This window comes from Plecotus auritus (genome assembly GCF_963455305.1).
Source record: "Plecotus auritus genome assembly, chromosome: 9".
NCBI lineage: Eukaryota > Metazoa > Chordata > Mammalia > Chiroptera > Vespertilionidae > Plecotus > Plecotus auritus.
In genome coordinates, this window is record NC_137783.1 from 118,098,377 (window position 1) to 118,118,753 (window position 20,377).

General features: G+C 39.9%; 1 protein-coding gene across 1 annotated transcript; it reads right to left on the reverse strand.

The window, feature by feature from the left end:
- Positions 1 to 1,746: 1,746 nt before the first annotated feature.
- On the reverse strand, positions 1,747 to 20,157 carry LYVE1 (lymphatic vessel endothelial hyaluronan receptor 1). The gene is made up of 6 exons (XM_080642766.1): positions 19,814 to 20,157; positions 15,661 to 15,832; positions 15,412 to 15,551; positions 5,386 to 5,694; positions 4,645 to 4,723; positions 1,747 to 4,106 (listed from the first exon to the last, which is right to left on the reverse strand). Exons 1-6 carry the CDS (start codon positions 19,896 to 19,898, stop codon positions 3,920 to 3,922), a joined length of 972 nt encoding a protein of 323 aa, XP_080498892.1. The 5' UTR covers positions 19,899 to 20,157; the 3' UTR covers positions 1,747 to 3,919.
- Between the last annotated feature and the right edge of the window lie 220 nt (positions 20,158 to 20,377).

Genomic DNA, 20,377 nt, shown 5'->3' on the forward strand with positions numbered 1-20,377 from the left:
GAAGCAGCAGCAGAGTCTGGCAGTCAGTGGTGTCTTTTGAGTGTGGCAGTTGCCAGAGGATGTAGAAGCAGTTCTTAGAGGCATTGGTGCCTCATAGCTGTGGTGATACCTAGAGAAAATAGTCATGGTGCTTGATGGGAAAGGAAGAAACCAGCAGAAGTGGTAGTGTGCCCAGTGGAAGGTTTGAGAGTACTCACTGGAGTGGAATTAGATAAGATCGGTGAGAAAAACCTTAATGCCATATAGAAAGTGATCACACTTGCTTGTGAGCCCATTTGAGTCTCCTGCTTCCAAATAAACCTGGAAGGTTACTTTTTTTTTTTTTCAAGTAACAGGATTGTTCCTTAATGGGTACAGAGAAATGCAAGTTATATTGGTGCTTCCCAAGTCATCACTCTGGAAAAAGAGAATAAAGGAAGTATATAGATAGAGTAAGAAGGATAATTATTTCTGCCACCCACCTACACTTTATTGCTCTCAGCCAATTACCACCAGTCCAGGGCTCTCTGTGAACCCTCTTTTGAGCATAGGGCTCAAGCCTGAAGGCCTAAGTAGGATCCAGAAAGAGAATGATGCTACAGGAGCCACAAGTCCACTTATCTAACCACATATGTAAAGTGGAAGTGATGGATGAGGATGGTTACCATGTCTCTAGGGACCAGGCCTTGCCAGGATTAGACAATTGCGTGCCACGAATGGGTACTGAGTTTTAAGATAGAAAAACTCCACCCACCAGTAATATGTAGTCCAGTAGAGGTCTTGGCCTTTATCAATGAAGTTAGCAATCTCTCTTCCAAGGGGATGTATTGAAGGGGTTATTAGTAAGAGGACATGTAGAGGTGGGAGCAAGGGTGGGAATATTCTCTTACTTACATTAAAGTTTGAAGTGTTCCTCAGCTGTGGTTGCCACCACATGACTGTTTCCCTCCATGCAGATGCAATACTACTTACTGAAGTGGTATTGTGAGTAAGATGGGTAGCCTGCATTTTGACTGACATCGTATACTCTAATCTACCTGCATTGGGGTTTCAGACACAAGGCAAGATCCCCTGTAGACAAAGCCATATTTTAGTTTAAATTAGGATCATGTTTGCCTCTGCCCAGACACTAGTCAATACCAGTGAGAGTTTACAGCATTTCTGATGTCTCATAGCAGCATATAACTCATCCCACATTCCTTTCCAGATGTACTACCCAGACATATTTTCTAAGCTGGATCTTTAGATTTAGACATCTCTTCCTTATACCTCTACTATATTGAAGTTTCTGTTGTGTTCTTCTACTTATAGTATATCTTTAACAAGTTCTTTTATATATATGTACTAGTATATATAAAAGAGAAAACAACATGATTTTAAAATATTTTGTTATGACACTATATTTTATCAAGTTTCATAACGTGTTTGTTATTACTATTATTTGTGATGTTGACTTTTGCTGAAACTGTAATCTTCATAGGTAAAGTAATATACACAAAGGAGTATTTTATTTGGTCTTTTGATATTCATAGCGATTTTACTTTTAATTTTGTCTTATTTTGATCACAGAAAAATGTCTTCAACTTAGATAAAGACTAAACCCAAATAAAATAACAATTTGAGTAGTAATAAATAAAAGTCTTAGAAATGTCCCCAAAGGGTTCTAATTTCTAGATAATTATAGTATTTGGTATGCAGAAGTCCACATTGCCAAGAAACCACCCTAGACTTTGAAGACTAAAATAAAAATCCAGAGACCAAGGAACTAAAATTTTTGCCAATATTTATTGACTTTGTGGTTGCTGAGTGAGCTCAACTTTCTCGGACTTGACCATAATCCAAAACACACTGAAGTTTCTGTGTTAAAACAAATATTAATATGAGATTGCTCACAGAGGTAAGTCGATGGCCACCTCAGAGACTAAAGTTCAAGTACAATAGCCTTTGCGCATTCTTCTGGCTTGTTCACAGCTACAATCTATATCCAAAGAAAGTCATCAAGAAAAACAATATTTAAAAAATTTTAATTCTTGGCAATTAAACCAAAAATTAAGATACTACTCTGTGGGCCAACCAAAGAAGAGTATGCCAACCAGTTATGGCCTCTGAGATAAAAGGATCATGACGCTATGGGGTCACTTGTGAGGGGAAGAAATTAATAGCAGTCTCAGAAGGGAAAACTAGAGATGGGAAGACATAAAACTAGAGGAAAAAAAAGACAAATGGACTATCTTGAATCTCCCACTTCCCGTGAACTCTGAAATGGGTTGGAATGTAGGATCTGAATCACAATAAAATGACTTGTGTTTGTGTGTGTGTGTACTTGATCAACTTAAAATTAAGCTGATATCACCTTGTCTGGGTAGCTCAATTGGTTAGAGCATTGTCCTGATAGGCCAAGGTTGCAGGTTCAAGCCCTGGTCAGGACACGTACAAGAAGCAACAAATGAATGCATAAATGAGTGGAACAACAAATCCATGTCTTTCTCTCTCTCCCTTCCTCTTTCTCAAGTCAATCAATAAAAACTTTAAAAATTAAGACCATATGAAGCAAGAACAGTCCCACATGGTGATGTATATACTATTGGGTTTATAATTGTTTGTAGTTCAACAACCATAGTTGTCTCTTACTTTTGCAAACAACAGACAACTTTTACTTTGCATGAAAGTTAAAATACATCTATGTAAATAAGAGAGCAAAGAAGTTTTCTAAATGCTTTTATTTGGGGCACAAATATTTATAAATATTTCTGCACCTCTCAGGTTCTTCTTGGAAAATGGAGAGCTAGTGATACATTTGTTAATGACATTAAAAATGTGTATTGTTGTATAAAGGTAATGTACATTTTAGGTATGTTAATAATAAATTAAGGTCCTAATGGTTATCATATTAGAGAAAATAATTAATAGATTAGTCTCAGCAGAAAAATTAGTTTTAAAAGAGGATAAGCTAGGGATATCAAAACAAAACAATTAGCTTCAGACATTATTATACTGTGTGCAATCTTTTGATGAATAATGTTCAATTACAGAATGTAATACCTTGCACAACACCTGATATATAGTAGATATTTGGCAAATGTTTGTTAAACTTCATTGCTTTTTAACACAGTAATTTTCCTCAGTAATAATATCTATAACTCAGATAAAAATAGAAATTTCTAAGAGATTTTTTTTTTGGTTTCTCGCAAAAGTATATTTTTCTACAGAAAATAGCAGCAGCAAAAGAGAAAGAAAATGTGTGTATGTTCTAAAAAGCGATTCCAACTCCAGTTATTCAGAGATGAATACTTTGACCCTCTCTGTATTTGTAGTCTCTGCTGATGATAAGCTGTCAATATCCTCAGCCTCATTATTTTTCTCTGTTTGTTTTGGCTTTACAGAGATCAGGTCTCAAGTCACGGGAATCTCTATGGCCTTGAGTTACTAAACGTTTCCTTCCTTCTTTTGCTCTTGCCTGGCTCAGAAGAATATGCCAGGTGGTATAAATGTTTCCTTTTCAGAGCTGAAGAAGAGATCTGGGCTGTGGAGTCAATAGAGAAAGCCTTGGTTTTGGTGATTTCTTGGCTCTCAACTCACCTGTTCTCAGCCAGCTGCGAGGTCTCTTTACAAATGTGTTTGGATTAGCTGTTTTAGATCCTTGTGCTTTGTTAGCTCCTTTCTCCCACTGGGATATTATTAGGACATAACGAGGCTAGAAAAGCTGTGGGAAGCTTTTGAGGCAGGAGGATAGGGTCCAGCGAGGATTGCAGTAAAACAGGAATTCACGTTGGTTTCGTTACCTACATAGTCCAAAGATTGCCCTGAGTTGATTCCAGTTAGGAAGCAAGGCTGGACTTTCTTGTTTGGTCCTTTGGCCCTTTTAGTTTCCCCATCTGGGACCAGGATATGTGTCAGGAAAGAAATCAGCCTCAGGTGTGTGCTCTCATTTTTTTCTCTTCTAAACTTCAGCTTCCATGCACCGCACTGTAGTTTTGGGTGGACTGTTGGGCTCTTCTGGCTTTTTATTTATTTTCTTTGAGTCCTCACCAGGGTTGCCATCATCAGCCTTTTCCTCCTTCACTAATTTGGTTTCAATCATTTCCTTCTGCTGATTCTTGTTTGTAAAAGGGAAGGCCTTTACATACCTGTAGGCATAAACATGAAATTAAAGTGAGAGGCTTCTCTGTAACACCTATAACAATAGATAACACTTTGCCTGTGATGGCCATATTGGCACAGCACACTGGGTACTTTATTTCTGAGATATGCTAACACATGCACACTCAAATACATTAACACATCCCCATTCTAATGGATTCATTTAGATTGGATAGTAAGCTCACAGGCCAAACTTTGGGCTGACCTCACCACTCTCCCACCAAAAGCAAAGAATTGAAAATCAAATAAAGCATATACATTTTCTCCTAGATGTCAATCTTTTATTTGTTTATTTTCAAAGGGACAGCCAATAATCTATATTTAAAGGCTGTCTGATATGCATGTGCTGATATAGTAGGAAAGACTGTGTGGTAGCGGGGAGAGGTGAGGTGAGGGAGAAAATTTGCAGTATAAGAGAACTGCCATCTCCATTTTGACCAGGAAAATACTAATAACAAGTTTGGAAAAACACAAGATAGGGATGCAACAGAGGTTACAAGGTAAATGATATTCCGACAACTCCACCTTTTGACGTAGCAAACTGCAAGACCAGCTGCAGCAGCAAAAAAGAGGAGTGCAAGCACTAGCAGGGCCGTGGGAACACCTGGAGGAAACAGAAACATGGTTTGTTGGTCCTTCACTTTTACATTGTTGTGCACTGCTCTTCTAACATTCATCTTTACCTGTGATGGAGACACAGATAGTGAAGGAGAAAAGCCTTCTCTGTGACCACACAGGGGCCACTTAGGATGTTGGGTCCACATCTACTTCTTTGCTTCTCACCTATAGAACCCTTGGCCCTGCCTCTCATACTCTTTTATTCTATAAGTTGCAATATGACAGAAAGTCCATTTTTCTCTGTGGCCTTGAGATGGTAAGTTTGGAGCTAATTAAGTATAAGACCCTTACTTTTAAATAAGAAAACCAAATCTCTGATACTATGCTTTTAAGGTATATATTTTAAAAAGAACTTCTACACATTCATAGATAGTAATTTATTTTTTAAAGTTGAGTTTGAAAAGTGAAACTTTCGTACTCATGATTTTTAGTTTAATCATTATAGTTTTTTAGAGCTCTCAAGTTCTATGTCTATGAAAGTGGAGTTTGCATTTAGCATTTATTTGTATTTGGCAGGTCCTGAGTGACTGATCTAGAGACAGCTAGTTTCTATGTATTATCTGTTAAACACACACACACACACACACACACACACACACACACACACACACACTCACTCACAAACACTACAGACACAGAAAGCTTTACCTCCAAATCCAACATCTTCATTCTTGAACGCTGTTTTATATTCAATAGGTGATTCAGTTTCTGTAGATGTGGTGGTGGTTTCTATATAAACTTCTGTTATGCAAATTAATTTTGTTTTTCGTGGAGAAGCGTGAGCCAGAGCCTGAGTAGGGGCAGGAGGAGTTGTAGTAGAGTAAGGTGTATCAGTAGATAATGCTGAGTGTATCGTGTCACTATCAATCATTTCTGTTATGTAAGCTGCAGTTTGAGTGTTGAATATGGGATCTGTGGTGGTAGTAATTTTTGGAAAGCATGAGTTAATCCAAAGATCTGTAGGGAAGAAGAAATGAAATAAGAAGTAAATATTGTATTAGCCTCCTAACTGGTCTTCCTGCCTCTAGTCTTACTCCCCTCCAGAGTCCTTATACTATAGCTGGAATGGTTTTCCAAAAATGCAAATCTAATTATATCACTTCCTTAGAAGAATCCTTCAGTGACTGCCTGTACTGCATGGCCTATAAGGCCCTCCATGATTTGGTCCTGCTCATCTGATCAGCCTTTCTGTCATTCCTCCTATCATACTGAAATTCCTTCAGTTCTTTGATATGCTTTCACATTCCTTACAAGCCTTAGACCTTGATGCTTTCTTCAACAGTAGGACTCGTGGCCCCTCTTTGTTTAGCTAACTTTTACTTGTCCATCAGGTCTCAGATTGAACACTTTCTTAGGCAGACTTGATGACTAGATTGGGTCCCTAGGCATATGTTCTTATGCCTCCTTGTACATCCTTTGTCATGATTCTCATTACACTCCTCCCCACTGGTCTGTCTTGGTCAGCATTATATGCACACTGTGCCTGTCAAAAATACATGGTTAATGTTGGATGAATAAATCAAGGAAGGAAAAGCAAAAGGAAGTAGATAGGGAGACCACTTAAGGACAAAGATCTATTAAAACCAGATTTCTCTGTGCTCATCAAAAAGTGGGAGGGGCCTGGGTGTCATGGCTCAATGGTTGAGCTTCAACCTATGAACCAGGAGGTCATGGTTGGATTCCCAGTCAGGGCACATACCTGGGTTGTGGGCTCAATCGCCAGTGTGGGACATAGAGGAGGCAGCTGATCAATGTTTCTTTCTCACCATTGATGTTCCTATCTATCTTTCCCTCTCCTTTCCTCTCTGAAATCAATAAAAATATATTTTTTAAAAAGGGGGCAAGGGAAGTGGAAAGGGAGAGAGATAGGTTTGCTTTTCAATCTGTTGAATGTGGTAGATAGGAAATTACATTTATTAAACATCTTGCTCTGAGTCCCATAGCACTTCATTTAAAAATTTTATCAAACCCTCATTTATACAGGAGGAAACTGAAGTTCAGAGAAACTGAATGACTTGCCCAGAGTCACAGAGCTAGTAAATAGCAGAGCCATAAATATATTTTAATATGAATTTGCACCTATTTAAAATCTCTAGTTATTTGTGGCAGGAGGTAGCATTAGCTAGAATGTTAGCTATGCAGAAAAGTCATTCCATTCATTTTTGAAAATTAAATTATCTGTCAAGGTCATGGATACTATAGTACTGATAAAACATTGGATTACACATGCATTCAGGCAGAATTTTATGCTATTCATTTATTTTCCTTTGAAAAGACCTCTATTCACATAGACATCATCCTTGACTTTCTCTGCCCTGAACTTTTAGTTATATTTTCCATTTTTGAGCAATGCTGAGTTCTTCCCTCAGAAAATGAATATTTTTGAAAATATCAGAGGTAAAAAACTACTGGGCACAATATACTGTGTTGGGAACTGAAAATATAGACACAAATCAGGCATGGTTCCTGTTTTTGGGAGGACAGTATTTTGATAAGGATAGGGAGAGATCACTGGGGATTCACAGAGGATATGGCATTTGGGCTGAGTGTTGAGAATTAATATGTTCATTCAACAAATATTTATTGAGCTTAACTTTGTGCAGGCACTATTCTAATCTCTAAGGACATGGTGTAATAAAAACAAAAATCTCTGCTTGTAAGGTGCTTATATGCTATTGGAAGGATAGAGTTAATAATTTTTAAGGCCAGCAATGTCAAAGGATGGTAAATGTTGAGAAGACAGTTGAACAGGATGAAGATTAAACTGAAAGGAGTGAGGGATGGGGGACAGATACTCTGGATAGGATGATGAGAGAAAACCTCTTTGTGGGGGTGGTACTTAAGCTGAGACCTGAATGATGAAAAGTAGCCCGTCCTTGAAGATCTAGGACAAAAGAATTGCAAGTAAAGAGAACAGGAAGTTCAAGAGCCTGAAGTTGAATGGACTCAGCATGTGTGATGGGGAGAAAAAAGCCAGAATGGCTGGAACTGAGGAGCAACTAATCTAGTATGAAAGCGGGAATAGAATATCCCAGTCAATAGGAATGAGCATGATCCAAGAATCCAGAAATTTGAAAGTGTAGTTATGTTAGAAAAAGGAGAAGGAGCACAGTGTGGTTGGAGCATAGTGTGTGTGTATGATTGGCAGCATGGAAGACTGCAAGCAAGAGATGAGAGTGGGAAGATAATTTGGAGCCAGAGTATTGAGATTCATAATTGTCATGTTAAAGAATTTGGAATTTATTCTTAGGAGCAGGAATTTTTTACTGGGGTCTACAAACCGATATACAAAAGTTCTCAACTGATACACGAGTTCTCATACATGCCCACTTTTATGTGCAAAAGGCTTTATAGTTTACATTGTATTCTCAAATGGGAAGTTATCCAAGGTTGTGGAGCAGAGGAGTAACATAATCATTAGTGGATGCAGTGGAGGATGAAATACAGAGAGCAGAGAGTACAATCTGGTAGCAAAGAAGGAATGCAGTTGCATGGAAATAGGGAAATCCAGAAATGTCTGGAATCCTGGAATTTAGATCTTAGAGACCTTCTAGGGAAAAGTGATTCTCAGCCTGGTTGTGGGTTAGACTCATCTAGTGAGCTTTAAAAAAATATTGATGCCCAGGACCCATTCCAGGCCTGTGTTACTGATGTGCGGTTATCACCATGGAAGGTGCTATAGGGAAGTAACATGATTTGAGATTTAAATCCTGGCTCTTTCCCTTATTGACTGCCCACAGCATGGTGCACTCTCAGCATCAGTTACCTCCCCTGCAGAGGAGAAATGATACACTTGTCCTTTCACTGAGGATCAATGAGAGAGTAAATGTGTAGGGCCTAGCATAGTGAGTGGACAGAATAGATCAGATCTGTAAGAATTAGTTTCCTTTGCCTCCTTCATTAAGTGTAGCCAAGAAGGCCATAGTGTGAGGGAGCAACAGCAGTCTGGTTCTGTGATCCCTAACTGGTCAAGGACGCAATATATCTCACTTGGAAGTGCTAGGACCTGGCTCTCCTCCCCCTCCGACCTATAAATATAATTTCCAGAATGTGCCAAGTGCTCTGGTAGATATTAAACACAGAGTGGGGTTGGAGTACAAGAGGCAAGGTAGGAGTAAGGAGTACAGTAGGTCCTCAGGTTACGTTGGAGATCCGTTCCCACGGTGCGACATAACGTGATTTTCGCCATAAGTTGAAACCCACCTACATAAGCACCTACGTCATTCACATGGAGCACATACACAGCAGTAATGAAGTGAAACAGTAAAAAAAAAATTAAAAGAAAGATAACAATTCCTGACCTTTACTTGTGGTAAATAAATAATAAAAAACATAAAGTACATATGTACATATGTCGAAATGATGGAACTTTTTTTTTTAAATAAATAAATGGGAGATGGCGATGTGACCACAAAACAATGTACGTCAAGTCCGACGTAACCCAAGGACTGTCTGTATAGGAAGGATTCCTGGAGAAGATGGCACTTGAGATGTGAATAAAGAGAAGGAGTTAGCCAAGTAGAAGAGGACAGACACTGTGGCAGAGGGAACAGTATGAAACACATGGTGCCCGCAGAGCTTTCAAAGCACTTTGGTCTGATCCCCAAAGCTCACGAAGAGCAATAAGAAAGACAAATTAGGATAAGGTTGAGAATCAGGGTTAAAGTTTCTGTGATCCCTAGACCTCACAAGGTAAAAATAAAAAAGGAAGTTAGAAAAATAAAGAAACATGGGGTAAGGTTAGAATTAACATTAGGATGAGGATTAAGGTAATTCTGATCCTCACAAACAGAAGCAGGTAAACCTGACTTAGTTAAAAATGATAATATAACCACACAGAGCAGTGAATTTTTTCAAGTTGCTTTTGTACACAATTCTCTGACAGTACATCTTTAGAGGGATGTCTTCTAAGGACTAAAAGAAATGCAAAGAAACCTTAAATTGCACTCAGTTGGTTTATTCTTAATGTTGATTTTGTAATTTTGAGACTATTATAAAACAAGAAAACATATTAATATTATTTATTGGGGACTAAGATGTTCCATATAAGAAAAAATAAATACAAATAAAACAAAGTAAACTAAGGAAAAACTTGAATTGTTAAATTTGAGTTCTATATATCAATAAAAATCTATAATTTAAAAACATATATACACTATTTCAGTGTGTTGGGAGAAATCATCAGGAGGATGTGACCCCCAGATGACCTGTGAGTTAGACCTTGGTAAGTGGAGGCTCCTCACTGTGCCATCATCCTCAAATGTGCTTTCTGCTTTCCTTCCTAGTGCTAGAAGCTGCCCAAGGACACAGTCTTGAGATAGTAAGGTGTTGGTTGAGATCATCTTAATTAACTGAGCCAATTAACACCTCCTATGTGTGTGACTGAACCCAGTTAGGGCCTCTATATAAGCTTATACGATTCTGGCAGGCAGTGTGGGAATCTACTGGTCTTGAGGCCACCCAAGATAAGCCTCATAAATTCCTTGGTTTACTAAACCTACCACCCACCAGTCTGGAGTGGTTTGCCTCTTACTTTAATCTCTCCCTGCCCTCTGCATACAGGGACCAGTTTAAGATTATATCTGGGGAGCTCCTAAGTTTGAATATATCCTTTTCAGTGAACAGTTAGAAAGTATTATATTTAATATATTATATTATATGTTAAATATATATTTATGTTAAAATTTATTTTCTAGCTGTCCACTAAAAAGGATGGAGAAGCAATGAAAACTCCAGTAGTAGTGAGAACAAGTTGCATCTGGATCTTGGTTTCTCATTAACATTCTCTATTAAAAAGAACCAAGACTCCTGGAGAAATAAATGGCTAATAACATATCTGGAACATAGAAATTACAAAGTGAGCCTGGGACATGTTATTAGGCCAAAAAGTAAGGAATTGATCAAATACTATTGGGATTAAGGACAAAAGTCAACTGAAAGGGCTCCCACTTGCCAAATTTGGGACAAATTGAGCATCAAAAAGAAAATTGTATAACATATTGAACACAGAATAAGTAAAATGCCATGTGTCCATCCTATATAATAAAGAGCTAATATGATAATTAGACCAGAAGGCAGAACGACCAGTGGGTGGGGAGCAGGGCCAGCGAGCCTGCATTCCTCCCCCCCCTCTACTTCTGCAGAGGCAGCGGGAGAGTTGGTGGCATGGTCCTGGCGCCTCTGCAGAGGTGGTCAGGGCGTGACTGCAGCACCTCAACCTCCCATGGCCCCTCCCCCAGCCAGCCTGACCCCTGATCGGGCCCCCTCCACCAGTTGGCTGGGGGGCAGGGTCAGCACTAAGGAGCAGCAAGCCCTGGTTCTGGTTGAGTGATGGCCCTCCCCTCTGCCCCCACTCATCCGGCAGTCAGACATCCCCCTGAAGGCTCCTGGACTATGAGAGGGCCCAGGCTGGGATGAGGGACCCCCTTGGCACTGGGCCTCTAGTGATAGTATAAGGGGGAAGGAAGAGGTGTGTGTATGTGTGAGAGAGAGAGACAGAGAGAGAGAGAGAGAGAGAGAGAGAGAGAGGTTTTTCTTTATCAAAGATGCCAGCTAATACATGTAGAAAGAAGAATAGACTTAGAAAATAACCATTTTTATTTTTTAAAGAAATAGAACAAAAAATCAGTTTTGTATGGAACCACAAATGGCTGCAAATAGCCAAAGCAATCCTGAAGGAAAAAAACAAAGTTGGAGGTATTACACTCACTGAATTCATTTTATATTACAAAGTGACAATAATCAAAACAGCATGGTATTGGCAGTAAAACAGACACACAGACCAATGGAACAGAATTGAGAGCCTAGAAATAAACACACATGTATCTGGGAAAATGATTTATGACAAAGAAGCCAAAGATATACAATGGAGAAAAGAAAGCCTTTTCAATAAGTGGTGCTAGGAAATTGGAAAGCTACATGCAAAAGAATGAAATTAGACTACTGTTTGTCGCCATATACAAGAATTAACTCAAAATGGATCAAAGACCTACATATAAGACCTGAAACAATAAATTGTATAGAAAAAACATAGGTACTAAACTTATGGACCTTGATTTTAGAGAAGATTTTGTCAATTTGACCCAAAAGGCAAGGGGAGTAAAAGCAAAAATGAATAAATGGGACTATATCAAACTATAAAGCTTCTGCACAGCAAAAGACACCACCAACAAAACAAAAAGGCAACCAACCGAATGGGAGGAGATATTTGCAAACAACAGCTCTGACAAGGGGTTACTATCCAAAATATATAAATAACTCATACAATTCACCCCTCGCAAAGCAATCCAGTTTAAAAATGGACAGAGGACCTGAACAGACACTTCTCCCGAGAAGACATACAAATGGCCAACAGATACATGAAAAGATGCTCAACTTCACTAACCAATAGGGAAATGCAAACAAAAACTACCTGTTAGAATGGCTATTATCAACAAGACTAGTAATCCTATCTAATAAAAGAGTAATATGCAAATTAACCATCACTCCGCTACACCAACAAGCCACGCCCACAAACCAATCAGGAGCGAATATGCAAATAAACCCAACCAAGATGGCTACCACCACAGAGAGCAGGAGGGAGGCTTGTGTTTCCCCAGCAATGGAGGAAGCCAAGCTTTCCGCCTGCCTTTGCTGGCCTAAGCTTCCACTCAAGGCTACAAAGTTTCAATGATAGAAGATACATAAATCCAAACAGAAATGGCGGCAGCCACGGAGCTGGAAAGTGCAGGAGGCTAGGGTTGCCCCCGGCGATGGAGGAAGCCAAGCTTTCCGCACACCCTGGCCGGCCCAGGCCTCGCTTAAGGCTACAAAGTTTCAATTATAGAAGATATATAAATCCCAATAGAAATGGCTGCTGCCACGGAGCAAGCAGAAGGCTTGGCTCTGCTCCAGGCTACAAAGTTTCAATTGTAGAAGATAAATAAACCCCAGATACCAGGGCCTCCACTTGGGTTGCCAGGGGGCGTGGCTGGCCTGCAAACCACCACAGGCCCCTCGCACAGGCCACCCCACACCCCAAGGGAACCCCCACCCTGATCCGGGACACCCTTCGGGCAAACCAGCTGGCCCCCACCTGTGCACCAGGCCTCTATCCTATCTAATAAAAGAGTAGTATGCAGATTGACCATCACTCCAACACACAAGATGGCTGCCCCCATGTGGTCCAAGATCCTGCCCCCATGTGGACACAAGATGGCCACCACAAGATGGCCAGAAGGGGAGGGCAGTTGGGGGGGACCAGGCCTGCAAGGGAGGGCAGTTGGGGATGATCAAGCCTGCAGGGGAGGGCATTTAGGGGTGACAGAGCCAGCAGAGGAGGGAAGTTGGGGGCAACCAGGCCTGCAGGGAATGGCAGTTGGGAGGGACTCAGGCCTGCAGGGGAGGGCAGTTGCGGGGGGGACCAGGCCTGCAGGGGAGGGCAGTTAGGGGTGACCAGGCTGGCAGAGGAGCAGTTAGGCATCAATCAGGCTGGCAGGGGAGTGGTTAGGGGGTGATCAGGCTGGCAGGCAGAAGCGGTTAGGGCCAATCAGGCAGGCAGGCAGGCGAGCAGTTGCGAGCCAGCAGTCCTGGATTGTGAGAGGGATGTCCGACTGCCCGTTTAAGCCCGATCCCACCGGCATCGGGCTTAAACGGGCAGTCGGACATCCCTCGAGCGGTCCCAGATTGGAGAGGGTGCAGGCTGGGCTGAGGGACACCCGCCCCCCCCCCCCCATGCACGAATTTCGTGCACCGGGCCTCTAGTCTTTAACATAAAATAATAGAACATTTTACTAAAAATTAATATTTTTTCTTGAACATTAACTTACCAGACACTGAATAACTGCACGAATTAATAAACGTAACACAAATAGACCTATTTTTCTTGTTCTCTGAAAGAGAAATATTTCCTGTTGCGCACAACAAACAAGTCAGTCCAAGACCAATAACGTGGTAATCAGCTGCTAAAATATTCGCTGCTAGTATTAGTGAGGAGAAACGGTGCGCCTGCGCATAAGGCACATAAGAGAAATGAATGCAACACGATTATAGTAATCAGTCATTAGTGAATGTTGTAGTTTGTTATTATGTATAACAGGATATTATAAAAATTAAGTTACAAAATTTTTAAAAAATGTATTTTTTTATTTATTTCAAAGAGGAAGGGAGAAAGGTAGAAACATCAATGATGAGAGAATCATTGATCGGCTGCCTCTTGCACGCCCCACACTGGGGCACTGAGGATTGAGCCCGCAAGCCAGGCATGTGCCCTTGACCAGAATCGAACCCGAGACCCTTCTGTCTGCAAGCTGATGCTCTATCCAGTAAGCCAAACCAGCCAGGGCAAGTTACAAAATTTTTATTAAAACATTTTTTACATGCTGTTGTATTGGGCTGGGCTGCAAAAATATTCATTGTGGGCCATATGCAGTGCTTGACATGCTTGGTCTAGAGGGCTGGTTATCATATTATCACATTGACCACTGGCAGGAAGGCCAGGCAGTTAAAAATCCAGGCCATTTGACAGGCATGGGCTGGCTATGCGATAAATAGGCATGTGAATCACCAATTCCCCAGCGAAAAGTGATAGGTTGAAGAGGCAGAGGAGAGAAGGGTGGTGAAAAAAATGTTGAAAGAAGCTTTATGTTCCAGTCATGACTGCAAATGACTGTAGGACTTTGAACAAATCGAATCTCCATTCTGAGTTATAGTAGTATCATCTCTGGAGTGAGGGAAGTAGACAAAGCATTTCCCAGGGTCCTTCCTATGCCAAAGCCTCCTGGTACAGAGAACTGCTTGGACCCTATGTTGCCTTTAGGAAACATAATATTGTTGATGCACATTTATCTCTTGGATCTTGGAGAATGATTTTGGAATTGATCCTTGTGTATGACCACTCAGTTGTATGACCTTTAGAAGGTCAGATTTTTTAGTATGTGTGAAGAGTAATAAATCAGGAAGAGGTCTTATGACAAACTGAGAACTAGCATTTAGTAAAAGCAAAACCTTTCTGAGAAGGTAGCTAAACCTTTCTGGGAAGGTAAAGCACTTGGGCTAAGGTGACCAAGGTCTCCAAGTGAGGTTAAAAGGATGACTGTGTGTCCATCAGAAAATCAGTTCTACTTTCTAGATTCAACCCCTTCCTTCATAAAATGGAGATTGGGTCTTGTTCTAAAAAATGTCAAATGTAGCATTTTAATTTCCTTTCCCATGAAGGAATGTAGAATAATGGAAAGAGCATCATTTTAGAGTTAGACCTGTGTTTGAATCTTTATAGTAATGAGATCTTAGACAACTGTAGTTACATCCTCTGAGCTAAGGTGTTTTTTTTTTTTCTCTGCAAAATAGGGATGACAAAGCATACCTCATAGAGAGATTGTCAAGTTTCAGTGAGATAACTTAATACATTACTTTGTCTATAGTGGATATTTCCTTCTCTTCCTGTTACTTTTATAGGGTGGAGTGGGGAAGTAGTGGAGCCTCCTGGGATGCCCTTCCCCTGATGTTGTCAGTCAATCATATTTTCCCTCCAAGGGGCACACTACCACTTCTAGTCTTGTCACAGAGTGAGTCTTTGGAGGATTAAACAACCATTACTATGATTGCTTCTGCTCAGGGTCACTCTTCTCAGACACATCATAGAGCTAGCAAAACCCAGAGAAAAGAGCACATGGAGAGTCTGCAGATCTGACTTACCAGATGAGTTGTGACAATAGGCCCTGAACTTTAGGTGTGGTGAATTTCTCCAAACCAGGACACCCGTCCCGTTCTTTCCACACTTTGGGTTTGGGCGAATCCGAGGGATGACTAAGACCTGATCTGCAACCCATCCATAGCTGTAACAGAATACATATTAGTTGAATGGATACATTTATCTCTATGGCTGAACAAGAACACAGAGCCAAAAGAGCTCTGACCGTGTTTGTGAATCCAGCTGTTTCTCACCTGCAAGTCTCAAAGCCAGACTTCCATGCTGCTTCAACCTGATCTTTGCTGGCAAAAGTTAGTCCCATCAGCCCACAGGCCTCCTTGGCTTCTGTGAAATTCAGCTGCTCATTTGTCTTTTTGGTCAAAAGTGTGACTCCCATAATTCTGCATTGCACTAAGAAGGAAAACTCTGCAAAAGAATCACATACATCCTCAGTTTGCTGCTATCCTTGTTCATAGCCCTTAGGCTCCTCGTCCCAGCACAGCATTATAGGCTTGATGCAGCAGTGAGGTCATTGTGGTTGGGACTGAAGTTTAGGAATAACAGGACACAGGCCAGACATTTCCCACAAGGACATCCTGCTGGGTTAGGTGGGTACTTGGTCGGATCCAAGCTGTACCTCTCGTCAGACCCAAGTTCACTCTATTACACTGCATTAAGGTGCCTTGTCCATTACATGGAGGAGGCTTCAGCTACTAGTTCCTGGGGTGGGGTCTAGATGATGCTGTTGCTACAAACCTTTTGGAGTCTATTAAATGAAGAGTTTGAGACTTTGAGAAAGATAGAATTCAGGGCTAATAGAATAGTTAGTGACACTCCAAACTAATGTGCTTTGGAGATACCACTATTTCTGAGATGGGTTGAAAAATGGTGCATTTGGTATATGAGCTTTCTTAGTCTCAAGTCTACTCTGACCATTGGGGGGCAGACTTACTCAGAAGTTCCTGGAGGAGCTGGGCAGTAAACCTTGCATGGCAGAGAAACTAAATGAAGTAGAGTTTTAGAGTCAGACCTGGATTTGAATCTACCTATGTCACCTGTTAGTTCTGTGACCTTAGGCTAATTATTTCATCTCTCAGCCTCAGTTCCCTTACTTATAAAACTGGGAGGGTAACAATATGAATTTTATAGGGTAGTGAGAGTTAAATGAGTTACTTCCAATAAAAATAGTTAGCATAGTGCCTGCTACACAGTAGTTACTCATCAAATCATAAATAACATTATCATGTTATCTTCAAAGCAGTTGACTAGTTAACATGTGAATATTTTACTCAAAATTTAATGAATCTGAGAGTTCTTTTGATCCCTTCCCTCAGAGTTCTAAGATTTATAGACTTGTATGAAATTGTGAGTTGCATTGCATTCAGGTATATTATTTCTATTGGGCTTAATCCACAAAAGTTCATAAAAGAGCATTTCAATCTCCCAAGTAATTGCCTGTACTCAGATCTGTGCACTGGATGTCCAGTCAAATGCTTTGAACACTTTCTAGGTTGGCATCTAAAGGAAGTTTCTTGAGAACATGGAGGGAGCATTTCTAAGTCCTCCATGTGATCTTGCTCTGCTCTGGATCAGAGGACTGCAGGAAGGAATACATATATTATGTACAATATTTGTGATGGCCTTGTTTGCTGTCAGACCCTGCTCTCACCAAAAGAGAAACCTGAGAGCCAACACTCCAATGTGAGTGTTTGTGACAAAATAGCCTCTAATATTAATACCAATAAAATTCCAACTTCTATAACCTGTTGATGCTACTTTGTGCCAAACCCTGTCTCTTTTTAAAAAAAAACAAACAAAAAACATTTTATTATTATTTATTTTAATTAAATTTATTTATTTATTTATTTATTTATTTATTTATTTATTTATTTACCCAGTCTCTTTTTAACTGAAAATTGAGGCTCAGGGAGATTGAATAACTTTCCCAAGCCCAAGGATACAGAACAACTAGGTGGAAAATTGAGGGCACAAACCCAATTACAACTGACTCTAAAACCCCAGTTCTTAACTTGGACACTGTTCTGCTTCCCACTGTGCTATGGGAAAAAGATGAAAACACACACACACACACACACACACACACACAAAACTAGAGCTGAACTCTTGAAACACACCATTTGTCCTAGAATTTGATTCATTTAGCCCATGAGTGTGCTATTGCTCAAACCTCTTAGGGCTGTTTTCTTTGCTGGGGGGGATACTTGTAGGCTTGCTAATTACACTATAAATTTTTGTGTCTTGATACTCTCTCATCATACCTCATTTTTACTCTAAATATTATTATTATTATTAGTAGTAGTAGTAGTAGTAGTAGTAGTAGTAGTAATGACAGGCCTATTCTGGGCAATGGACCTAGCTTTGAATATTTCTTGTAATGTTAATTAGCTGTGAGACCTTGGACAAGTTAGCGTTCTCATCTATAAAATGGAGATGGTTATTTCTTCTTCATAGAATTTTGTCAGAATTAATTTAGATAACTTGTACCTAGCAAAGACTGGGTCCATATTAGGCAGTTAACAAATATTAGGCAAATTTAAGCTTTTCTACTTTATTAACGATAAAACTAGGGAGCTGGTATTTAAGGGATATGCCAGTAATCTCTTAAGAGTTTTCAGGAAACAACAGGCATAATAGAAATAGTATATGTTTAGCAGACAGAGCTGAATTCAAACCCAAGCTTTATTATTTACTACCTGTGTGACATTAGGCAAGTCACTTGGCCTCACCGAACCTGTTTCTTCATCTATAAAATGTCTTCTTGAGATATATTCTCAAGCATAGAACACATAATTTTCCTTTAAAGTGCTCAGATTTTTATTTTCCAGGGGTTGTAATGAGTGATTTGTGGTTACAATTTTTTTTGCCTACAATGCAGGATGAGGTTACCATTTAGGCATTTCAAAAGCCCAGAAACCATTTCAAGTCATTCCTTTTTCATATATAACACACACACACACACACACACACACACACACACACACACACACGCTTAATTCTGTATCTCTACATAATAGGTCCTCAAGGATACTGTCTCCCATCTTCATCCACTCACCGTCATCAGCCACCTTTTCCTTAATCATGGTTCTGAATAACTGTCAGTTGTTTCCAAAAATTTAATTTCCTTAGGAAATCTTTACCATTATTGACAATGATCCAAAGAGTGTGATAGAGTCATTGTCAATGAACAATTTCCAAAATAGCTTGAGTAATGGCAACATTTTGGGGGAAAGTGAATAGTCTTCTCAGGGGGATTTCAAAGAGGACCAACTTATTTGACAGTAACAGTTCTGGTATTTGAAAAAATCAATTATATAACTCTAGCCACCTTTGTAATATTAAATACAACAATATATGAATCAACTCTGGATGTCTGTTCCGACATATTTTATATCTCAGGGCAGCTTCCAGCATAGGAATACTCAATTTTTCTTTTAATGTACTCAGAGTTTCATTTTGCCCAGAGCTGAAATGAGTGATTTGTGGTTACAGTTTTTTGCCTACAATGCAGAATGAGGTTACTTACCATTTAGGCATCTCAAAGCCCAGAAATCATTTCAAATCATTCTTTTTGTAGAGAGCTGATGGCTAATTTTCAAACCTATATTTCACAATTTTTTTCCAGTTAATTTGCTATTTACTACATATTAAAAACATATGCATCCCATGATAATATAATAAAATTAAAATAATTATATTTCACTTTAAAAAATATAAAACAGGCCAATATTCTGTAAAAGTTAGCTATTTTTCTTGGGCTTAGAGATTGCTTAAAAATGTTTACAATCATGATTTGCTTCTTCAATGAAACATTTTTAAAACAAATGATCTCATCCTAGCTGGTTTGGCTCAATGGATAGAGAGTCGGCCTGTGGACTGAAGGGTCCCGGGTTCAATTTTGGTCAAGGGAAAAAACCTCGGTTGCAGGTGCAATCTCCAGCCCTTGTCAGGGCGCATGCGAGAGACAATTAATTGATGTGTCTCTCTCACATAGATGCTTCTCTTTCTGTCTCTCCCTCTCCCTTCCACTCTCTCCAAAAAATAAAAATAAAAAAAATCAATGGAAAAATATCCTCTGGTGAGGATTAAAAAAATAAAATAAAAACAAATGATATCTCCTTAATGTTTTGCTTCAAAATATTCTCATTAAAAATAGTCCATAACCAAAAATAAAAGTCAAGATAACATAAAGGCAAAATATGAATCATTTTGGTGAAATTGACAATATGGTGAAGACATTTCTTGCAGACTGATACTACTAATTAGATCTTCTATGTACACTGAGGGTTCTCCGCACTCCCAGCAATCCACAGTAAAGAATTTGGTAGACTTAGAACAGGTTGTAAGATCTTGGCTTACCTCAGGTTGGCATTCTGCTAAGAAACTTACCTTGTACCTGGGGAGAGCCTTGACCCAAGAGCCTTGTGGTCCAGATGGAAGCAAGAAGCAACACCAGACTAAAGTACTTGGTCATTGTGCCAGCCCCTTCAGAGCCAGAGAAACACCTCAGACAGTCACTGGCAGTAACAAAGGCATGCAATCACCAGTCTGGATGGAGACTTCTGGAAATATGTTGGGACCCCACTGCTCCACTTCATAATCGAGACATCCGGATTTCCCTGTTTTCAAGCTTCTGACTTGTCAAGGTCACTGGGGGAAATGAGTGACGCCCCTTGAATGCTCAGGCTGTACTTTGTGGATAGCTTTCTGGAAAATTTAGCTAATGCTGACTCAGAAAGCACAGAAATGAGGAAGGCAGATAGCACAATGTGAACTGCTGACGGTTTTTCCAATTCCCATATTCCTGCCACTGCCCACCACCCCCACTAGATCAGTTCTCACACATCCACTGCTATTGCCTGTGGAGACCATTCATTTAGTCCTAGGAATGTCTCTGTCTCTAAAGGAGATTGAGCATGGATTGTGCTTTTCCTCTCATAATCAGTGGGGGTT

Coding starts and splice junctions, on each gene's coding strand:
- LYVE1 (XM_080642766.1), bottom strand. CDS start 19,898: ATGACCAAGTACTTTAGTCTGGTGTTGCTTCTTGCTTCCATCTGGACC. Junction 15,833..19,813: donor AGGCTCTCCCCAGGTACAAG/GTAAGTTTCTTA, acceptor ATTCTTTTGCAG/AGTTTTCCTTCTTAGTGCAA. Junction 15,552..15,660: donor TCTGGCTTTGAGACTTGCAG/GTGAGAAACAGC, acceptor ATTCTGTTACAG/CTATGGATGGGTTGCAGATC.